The sequence below is a fragment of the Oryctolagus cuniculus genome, chromosome 4 (genome assembly GCF_964237555.1).
Source record: "Oryctolagus cuniculus chromosome 4, mOryCun1.1, whole genome shotgun sequence".
Taxonomy (NCBI): Eukaryota; Metazoa; Chordata; class Mammalia; order Lagomorpha; family Leporidae; genus Oryctolagus; species Oryctolagus cuniculus.
Window position 1 is genome coordinate 69637669 of NC_091435.1, and position 10075 is coordinate 69647743.

The 10075-nt window shown below is 49.5% G+C and overlaps 1 protein-coding gene across 8 annotated transcripts in view; it reads left to right on the forward strand.

Moving 5' to 3' along the window:
• The window catches only part of SIDT1 (SID1 transmembrane family member 1), a 106181-nt gene extending 96700 nt beyond the window's left edge, over positions 1 to 9481 (forward strand). For 7 of the 8 annotated variants that reach the window (XM_008266930.4, XM_051819040.2, XM_002716692.5 and 4 more), the window contains 4 exons: positions 535 to 640; positions 730 to 840; positions 1740 to 1853; positions 3944 to 9481. In XM_008266930.4, coding sequence (XP_008265152.1) covers positions 535 to 640; positions 730 to 840; positions 1740 to 1853; positions 3944 to 4006 — 394 coding nt within the window. In that variant the 3' untranslated portion in view covers positions 4007 to 9481. The remainder of the gene's footprint in view (positions 1 to 534; positions 641 to 729; positions 841 to 1739; positions 1854 to 3943) is intronic. The other variant, XM_051819041.2, reaches the window with a different exon arrangement.
• The last annotated feature ends 594 nt before the right edge of the window (positions 9482 to 10075 follow it).

The window sequence follows — 10075 nt, forward strand, 5'->3', positions numbered from 1 at the left end:
TTTTAACATTCAAACCATAATACTGAGTACTGAGATAATTCCACCTCTAGTAATGTATTCCAAGGCGCTAATCCTTAAAAATCTTCTTCTATTTTTAAATTGATATATTTTACATTTTAAATAATATATTTCAAATTTTTATATTTTAATAGATTTTTAAAATGATATAGATAATATAGCGGTTGTATATATTTGCAGGGTTCAGAAGAGTTCTTCTTAAATGCAACCTATGTCTGAAGACAGGTGTTTATTCACTGCAATGTTCCTTGAAACAATGAACCCCTGAAGGACTCAGGAGCAATTCTGAGCTAGAGAGGAATGATGATTACTCACAATCCACCCCCTTATGAGAACTTTCCTAGTCACTAGGAATGAGTATTCTGAAGAGGAGGCAATACATTGAAAGTTACTTGTATATATAAATGATTTGCTTGTAACGTCCCCAATCGGAGTTCAAGAGGTAAAGAAAGCCAATAATGAAAGGTGCAAATGCAGCTTTGGGCCTGCAACCTTCCCGCCTTCTCTTGTCCTCAGCGCCCTCTTTGGACTGATCTACAGACCCAGGGACTTTGCATCCTACATGCTAGGCATCTTCATCTGCAACCTGCTGCTCTACCTGGCCTTCTACATCATCATGAAGGTGAGTGTGCGTGGACGTGGGGGCCTGCAGAGCTCCGGCCCTGGCTCTGGCACTGGGTCCAGCTTGGCCGCCTGCGTCTGCCCTCACAGCTTCGCAGCTCGGAGAAGGTTCTCCCGTTGCCGCTCTTCTGCATCGTGGCCACTGCTGTGGTGTGGGCAGCCGCCCTGTACTTTTTCTTCCAGAGTCTCAGCAGCTGGGAGGTAAGAGAACAGTTTTCTAGGAAGTTCTTTCTCGTTTTGCCTTTTTGACCTTTCTGCCGCCCTCTCCGTGTGTTTGTTGCTTCTGGTCTTTTTTACTTCCTCTGACATGAACAGCCACATAGAACTGCCACGTGGACTTCATTATCAGGGAGGCCCTTCATAAATGTGTGAGCCCAGAGACATGGCACACGCGCTCCCTGTTGTGTGTCGTAGTTTGATCCTGTGCCCAGTGGGTAATTGACATGTGCAAGACCTAGAAGACTGTATCTTCTCTGCTTCCGCAGCACAGTCACCATCCACCAACAAAGGCCCAGGCACAGGTGTCGTAAATCCATTTCACAGACCAGAAAGCTGAGGCTGGGAAATTAGTGAAGTCCCAGCTTTCCAGCACGCCACTCACTACCATCAATTAGAGAACAACCCTGTATCCATTAACAGCTACTCTCATTTCTCCCTAACTCCTTAGTACTGACAAACTAGACTAACCTATCCTGGTCTCCATAGATTGGCCTGTTTTGTACGTTTCACGACATGTGGCCTTTGGGTCTGCTGTCTTCCCCTTAGCCTGGTTCCTGGGTTCATGTGTGTGGTGGCATGCATCGGTACTCCTGTCTTCAACTGGCTGAGTACCATCCCGTTGTGTGGCTGTCTACACTGCATGTATCGGTTCATCAGTTGACAGACAGTTGGGTTGTTCCTGCCTTTTGAGTGCTGTGACAGATGCTGCCCCGGGCACTTGCCTACAAGTCTGGGTGTGCGTGTACTTTCGTGGGTGCTCTCAGAGCCAGCCAGCCAGCCAGCCAGCCAGCCAGCAGCAGTTCTGTGGCTCTCTGAATGCTCAGTCCTCCACACCACTGCATGGTGGCCTCTTGCCCACCTCCTGCCTCCCCTTCCTGCAGGGGACCCCCGCCGAATCCCGAGAGAAGAACCGCGAGTGCATCCTGCTGGATTTCTTTGATGACCATGACATCTGGCACTTCCTCTCTGCCACGGCTCTGTTTTTCTCATTCCTGGTGAGTTCATCGTATTTCTTCTTCTTCCTTCCCTCTCTCTACAGCCTCTACCCTCATTTCTTCTCTTCCACTCTTCCTAACATTCTTTTAAAGTCCTCCCTGATTTCCAATCCCTCACTGTAATTCAGTGTATGGACCATCCTATCTCTTTCCTTATACTGTATCGGTATCCTTTGGCTAGATATTTAATTTCTTTTTTTTTTTTTTTTTTTTTTTTGACAGGCAGAGTTGGATAGTGAGAGAGAGACAGAGACAGAGAGAAAGGTCTTCCTTTTGCCGTTGGTTCACCCCCTAAATGGCCGCCACGGCCGGCGCGCTGCGGCTGGCGCACTGCGCTAATCCGAAGCCAGGAGCCAGGTTCTTCCTCCTGGTCTCTCATGTGGGTGCAGGGCCCAAGCACTTGGGCCATCCTCCACTGCACTCCCAGGCCACAGCAGAGAGCTGGCCTGGAAGAGGGGCAACTGGGACAGAATCCAGTGCCCCAACCAGGACTAGAACCCGGGGTGCCGGCGCTGCAGGCGGAGGATTAGCCAAGTGAGCTGTGGCACCAGCCATAGATCTTTAATTTCATTTTCCCTCTGCTCTCCAATATTTTCAGACACAGAGTGATGAATTGCTTTCCCTAAGTTGCCCAGCGTACCGAGATAGAATTGGTTTTCAGATCCATGTGCCTGGAGTTCCCGAAAGAGCCGCCTTTGACCTTCACTCGATCCCCATTCTACTGGGCCATTCCTTCTTGTGCTCTGCTCACTCACATGTCCGCCCTTCTTCCAGTCCAGCTGAACATTCTACAGTCCTGGGGTGGCTCAGATAGCCTCCAGCCTCTGTCCTTCTCTCCAGCCTGTTCCCAGGGTCTCCTGTAATCCCTCTCTTTGTCCAAACCCTTTCCTAGAAGGCATGCATGCTTATGTTAATCCTGAGTGGCAGCTTCCAGCATGTTAATCCTAACTGACTTTTCCAAAGTAGAAGTCCGGGTGCTAGCATGCAGGTTCAGTTGACAACGAACAGTGTAGGTCGCTTTGACCATTCTCTGGCAGCCATGTTAACATCAAGAATGGGCCAAGGCTTCCCCCTAGTGGCCAGTTTGGGAAGTTTAGGAAAGTTAAAGCACGCTGTATACCTATTCCTTACAGGTTTTATTTTTGAGAGACAAAAGTAGAGCTAAGCAAGTTGTACCCAGCATCACTACACACACCAAATAGGTGTTTGCACTCCTCCGCACAGGCCACGTGTACTTGGTCTGTGAGTTTCCATCAGGGCATAATGTGAGTCCTAACACTTGTTCTTCTGCCACAGTGTCCCGAAGGTAAAACATTTGAGGAACTCATACCATGCTGGTTAGCAACTCTTGAAGACGGGCTCCCCCTTCCAAGAGTGTTGTAATGCACAGACGTTACAGCAGATTCTCCTGGGTATTTCTGCATGTCATGCCTGTTACATGTGCCCTGTGTAGATCTCTCCTGTTCTTCCCCATAAAACCTCTAATAAAGGATGACATCCTTTAAAATATACAAATAAAGAGAGAGAGAGAGAGAGAGAGAGAGGCCAAGGGGTCCATGAGGAGAGAATGGAAATAAGAGCTAGGAATGGAGGAGAAGGGTCATTTCTGTATGGAAATAGACTGTGCCACAAAACCTCATGTCCTCAGTGTTACCTTCTAATAATGACTGTCCGAGCCATCTTGCCAAAATGGTTGCCTCTCCCACCCCATATTTCCTATGTTTTCTCCCTAGTTTAATTTCAGTCCTTGGCATATACTACCATCTAATATACTGTAGTTTATTCATGGGCTTTTTTCGTGTCTAAAACCCTCTCTTTTATGCAGGCTCTATGAAGGGGGAGATTTTTGTCTCTTGTTCCAAGCTGTATCTCCTTCATCTGGAATAGTACATTAAAACCCTTCCTAAGTGTGTAATTGCTAAATGACCTATATTTCTATAAGTGGTTAACAGCAAGGTATTGAAGAAGGCTGTAGAAGATAGGAGACTGAGTAAGGGATCATACAGTTTTTCAGTCTGTGGGGGTCAGCAAGCAGGGACTTGGCGGGGCTGCGACTGGGAAGTCGTGCGTTTCTGTCTCTCTTGTTTCAGGTTCTGTTAACCCTGGATGATGACCTGGATGTGGTGCGAAGGGACAAGATCCCTGTCTTCTGAGCCTCCTGCATGGAGAGGGAGAGAGGAGCAGTCCACCCTGGTGCTGTTTCATGCAAACGACAGTGACTGCAGCAAAGCCACCACTGCCAGCGCTCCACTCAGCCTCCGGAGAGGCAACTCTGCCTGTGTTCCCCCGGGAGGGAGGTGGCTGGGGGCACGAAACCTCAGGAAGGCGGGCAGAAGGGAAGCCACAGCTGGGAACAGAGGCACCGAGAAACACCTGTCCCCTTCTGTCTGCTACTCCGTGAGTCAGACATGGTCAGAACTGGATCTGAGAGGCCTTCGCGCCCTCCCCTGAGACTCGCTGGCAATGGCAGACTGCTGCTGCTCCTCTCCTGCCAGCTGCCGCCGTGTCAGGCCAGCTCCTTGGATCTCCCACCTCCCTGACACCTGCTGCTCCGGGCTTCCCAAAGCACCAGCTCACTTCTCTAAGGTCCTCAGAGGATGGGATTGCCCGCGTGGAGTGGAGAGGTGGACCCAAGTAGGATAGATGTTCTGGGGGTACCAGCTGGTTACCACTTCTGGAGGAATGTCCAGTGTTTCCTCCAGGTTCCTACTGCCATTAGGAGACTTGAGGTTGGACTCTGGGACACATACACCTTTGAACAGGTGACTGTCACTGTCTCCAGAATAGGGAGAGCGGCCCTATTCCCTAGTGTCTTTGCTACGTTGCTGCGTGTTGAGCCCTCGCTCTTGAAAAGGCCCTGTTGCTCCACAGACTTCCATCAGTTTCAAGACAGATGGGGCGTGGCCGGCAGTGCTAAGCGACTGGAAACATGGACATCAAGCGGGCAGACCTCACCCGAGGGACTGGGACTGCTCATGCAAATCAGCCAAGGGCACGGTGCTTACTTGGCTCTCCCATTTGCGCACCACAATCCTGCGCCTACGTCACCTTTGTGGAGGGAATGAGTGTTCTGACAAGGGGCTCTCGTCGGGGACTTCGTGACTGAGCCCCGTGCCTGTCACATCATGTAGATCAGGGTTCCAGACTTTCTCCCTGGAGTCCTCAGAAGGAACTATCAGGATGAGCACATCTTCCTCTTCCTCTCTCGTTGTCCAGGGTACAGCGAATGTGATATCGTCCACTGATTGAGCCTGGCTCATTCCTGCAGTGAGGTGTTGAGAAGCCCAGCGGCCATCTCTGTTTGCACACTGTCTGGCGGCTCCTCCTCCGAGAAGTCCCATTTTGACCAAGCTGTCCTGCTGCCTGGAGCATGACGTAATCCGGAAACACGCACACAAGCGTGCACACACGTTTGTTTGCTGGCGAGACTGAAGTCCCCTCTCACCTCTTGTTTCGTGATCATTTGTCACAGAAAGGGATCAGGCATTCTTTTTAAAAAAAAAATCATTGTCCTTTCTTTAAAACACTTGTCTAATGTTCAGAAACACTTTGTGCAAATTCAAAGAGCAAGTGTTTCCAGATTTTTAAACACACAAAGTTGCTTTCCCTGAAATAGTTTGTGATTTTTTTTTTCTAAAATGACCTCAAATTTGTCATTGGTCTTCTGTTATTTTTTCCTTAAGAAATCTCTGGCTTCTGTCTGGATGAAGGCCACCATTTCAGTGGTTGTATCAATCTAACTTCTAAAACAGTTTTCAAACCTGTTTCTGGCTGATCGGGCCCAGTTCTTTCCCTTTAAGGCTCTGATGGTTTCCAATTCAGAAGACCCACCAAAGAAATGTGAAAGACGAAGTCCGTTGCAGTAGCCCTGGGGCCCAAAGTGGACACACATGACGATGATTACCTGTCTGGGAGCTTGTTGGGGGGATGTCAGCGGCGGAGGGGGAGGGGGGATTCAGGAGCCCCTGCAGAAAGGGAGGGGTCGCACTGCTGTAATCTTGACTGCACTCTGAGACTGAGTCCTGTGCTACAAAGTCACACATTGTGCAGGACAATACGCTCAGACCAAGCCTGCTCTCAGGATAAATATCCTACGTGTACCTGTGGCGAATTCTCTCGGGAGCACCCTCACTGTGCTTGGGGGACATAGAAAGTCCTTTGGCTGCATCCGTGGGATAAAGGGCGCGACAAAAGCTTTCAACAAGAGCTCAGGGGCTGCCGCCGTCCTGGGGTGGTACAAGGCCTGTGCTGTTTGCTCGCGTTGCCGTTGAAGAGACAGCCAGTTTAGCTGGAGGGTAGCTGGAGAGAACCAGTGACTGCAAAGAGGCTGTTGGCAGAGCAAGCCCAGAAGTAATGAGAGCAGTTGAGCAGCCCAGAGATGTGGCAGCCAGAGGTCAAGACTGTGCACACACAAAATGACCTCCCCACACCTCCCAGACAGATGCTGGGAGGCCACCGCACCTGTTGGTGCTGGATGCTTGAGGGATTAGCCTGGTTTTATTTTAGCAGCAGGAGAAGCCAGTGGGAAACCAGAATCTGTCTGGGGAAGGGACTTTCCGTGACTGTGGGCGGTCACCTGGCCAGCATTGGGCAAACGGGGGCAGCTGCTGCCTCTGTGGCTCCCAGCACCCAAGAGAATGCTCTGGGTCCCAGAGGGCATATGTTGGGAAATCTAGTAATATCCAAATGTTTCTCACTCTGGGTGACAGCCTGTCTGTCTAAACCTTGAGAGAAGGGAGGAAAAAAAGAAATATTCTCAATAGAAGGAAGAGCAGAGTCTGAGAAGGATTCTGGAGTCAGACTTTAAATCAGTTCTGCTGTGTGACCTTGGGTGAGTCCCCAAAACGCTCGGCTCCCCGGCTAGCACACCTCCATGACCTCACGGGAGGCCGTCCAAGGCAGAGACCGGTCAGGCAGCGGCCGCAGCGTCAGCAGCGCAGCTCCTCCACGCCCATGCCCACCGGCAGAACCCCACCGGCGGCAGAGCAACAGCAGATCTGAGGCCAGGCGGGGATCCCTGTCCTCCACTGAGTCTCCATTAAAATCGGCCGTGCTAGCTCCCCGTCTCAGTTCCAGGAGGGCCCAGAGGGCTTGGGAAACCACCGCCTCGCTTCCGCTCGCTTCCGCTGCCCTGCCCGAGCTGTCAGATCTCCTGTCCCCAGCTTCTGGCTCTTCACCTTCACAATTCACTGCCTCTGACCCTGAATCCAGTTGTTCCAACCCAGAAGAAAAAACACCGCCCAAGCCAGGCCGAGTGGAAAGTCTGGCGGTGCGTGTCACTCCTCGTTGCTGCTGTCTCTACCCCAGGCACCTCAAACACAAGAAAAACCTAGATTTCTCTTGTCCAGTGGCTCCCGTAACCGAGGTTCAGGGAGTGCCGTGTGCAGGTGGTTCCCTGACCTCCCACTCTCCTCCCTCCTCGATGTTCTGCAGGGCAAGCCTGGAAGTTGAGCCTGTAGAACGAGGCAGCTTCAGCTTGCAGGTGGCGAAACAGGTCCCCGCAGTGAGCCACTCAGGGGTTGAAAAGACTCACGGCGACTCTGACGCCCCCTGGTGGAACTGATGGATGAAAAGCACTAGGAGTAAAGGTACTATTTGCCAGAAGCAGTGAAGAACTAAGCTTTGCCTGCTTTTACCCGGATTCTGCCCAGTGTATGGTAGTGGTGGGTTTTTCTTTCCTTTGCTTTTTTTTTTTTTTTTTTTTTTTGACACTGCTTAGAGGAGACAAGATAACTATGCCGTCACGTTTTCATGTTCCCCGGTTTGAAGGCACCATTGTCAACAGGTTAAGTGCCCCCAGACGCAACTTCAGCCAAGCTTGAGAACCACAGACCAGCTTCTCTCACCGCGTTTCTAGAACGCCACGGTAATTTGAGTTTTAGCTCCGACTCCAGCTCAACGGCCCCCTTGGGGAAAATTACACTGTATGGTTTTCCTGAAGCCTGGCGCTGCTGCTCTTAACGTAGCTCAAAGATGACCAAGCGACACTACCATTCACGTAGAATTACCCCTCGCTCCCCCAGTCTTAGAGAAATGCACCTCCGCCCTCTTCCTAAGTATCTCTGGGTTAGGAAATTCCGTCATTTTCCCATGGCCCTTACATCTTTGAAAGTTCCTTGGCACTGTCTTCCATTGTTTTGGCTGCAAGGTAGTCCCTGTCATGGAAGGCTTATCCATTCCCCTGGAGATGGACAGCAGCTGACCGCTGTACTTTAATGTAGAATAGCCTTGAAGTCATATTACATTTCAGCCCAGTGCTAAATAAAGTCTGGATGTCCTGTCTCTTGTTCCAGCATTATCATCATGATTTAGAAAACAACAAGTTTAAACAGTGAAAGATTTTCAAGTCAAGGCGAGGAAAATCCAACACACAGTCCCAACATGGCTAGCTCTGGGGCCCCGGCTTTATATTTATTCTAAATCTTGACTCTGTGTGTGTGTGTGTGTGTGTGTGTGTGAATTATAACTCTAAGTCCCTTGAACAGAAGGTTATCCAAAAGAATTCAAAGCTCTCTTGGGGTGCTGAAACACGGCCATCACAGGAGGTTGATTTGCATTTCATGATTTTTCTTTCATTGCTTATCTTGAGCCTTCTATAAATCACCAGGTACCAGGAAGGTCCCTTTCAAGAAGAAGACAAGCTGTGGCCCGAGTTTTACTCTGCTCCCATCTCAATGTGGGACACCTTGTGAAATATTTGGCTTCATTGAGAGGTGCATTTTCCCTTTATTCTGTCTTTCCTCACAATTTTCTGTTCACTTACATAGAACCAGAAATACAGGGCCAGGCAATACTCAAGAAATATTTGGGCCAGATACTGTAAGGAACTGGGACACAGCCATGGACAAAACACACAGTCTATTCCATCGTGTGGTCTACTGTGCAATCGGCAAGATGGACATGAACCAATAATCTGTTCATTATAAGCAGGTCAAGAGCTATCAGAAGAAAATAGCCTAATAAGAATCTTATCATTAGGTGCAGAGCAGAAAAAATAAAATCCAAATAATTATCAGCAATATCCACCCCTAGAGATAAAGCCCTAATTGCTAATACAACAGAGCGTCTCCCCTACAGCCAAATTCCCAGAAAGAACACTTGGCCCTGTAGTTCTCCAATAAGAGACTCTTCTGGGAGGGGCAGCCTTGCTCCACGTGTGTGTCCCTGTTCTATTACTAAACTAAACAGGGCAGTGAAGTAATTAGTGGGACCCTGCCTGAGATCTGGCCAGAGAAGAGGGTGCTAGTTCTCAGGAGTGGGTGACTCAGAAGAAACAGATTTTTTTGAGATTACCCTCAGGGGCCAGTGCCGTGGCTCACTTGGTTAATCCTCTGCCTGCGGTGCCGGCCTCCCATATGGGTGTTGGGTTCTAGTCCTGATTGTTCCTCTTCCGGTCCAGCTCTCTGCTGTGGCCCGGGAAGGCAGTGGAATATGCCCCAAGTGCTTGGGCCCTGCACCTGCATGTGAGACCAGAAGGAAGCACCTGGCTCCTGGCTTCGGATCGGTACAGCACCGGCCGTGGCAGCCATTTGGGGAGTAAACCAACGGAAGGGAGACCTTTCTCTCTGTCTCTCTCTCTCACTGCCTATGACTCTACCTGTCAAATAAAAAAAAAAAATTACCCTCAATGTGTCTGAGAGTTTCTAGTTAATGATCAAGTATCACAACAATGTAATAAGCATATGGATGGAGCAGTGAAAAGGGAAGCTGATATGAGGCAAGAATAATAAATGAACGACAGGAAGACTGAATGGAAACTTAGTTGAGGGTCAGGTTCAAGCAGTAGTATTTTTTTCTGAAAGTCTAAGGGAGGGGAAGGGAACCACTGCTAAAAGTTATAGATAGGAAAGGGATTTTGAACAAGAGGACAAATGATCTGGGATTGGTACGTGGAGGGAAAGATAACTGCTTCTTTGAGTTACATAAGTTAAGGGTTTGGGTAAAACACCACTTGGGATGCCATATCCCATATCGAAGTACCTAGGTTTGAGTTCTGGCTTTGCTTCCCATTCCAACTTCCTGCTTAGTGCAACCCTGGGAGGCAGCACACGTGGCTTATGTGGTCTGTCTCTGACTCCGCATGTGAGAGACCGGATTGAGTCCCTGGCTCCTGGCTTTGACATCACCCAGCCCTGTCTGTGGGGAGAATTTGGAGGGTGGGGAGTAAACGAATGGGTGAATACTCTGTCCTCTGTCTCTCTCCCACCATGTGTGTATGTTTG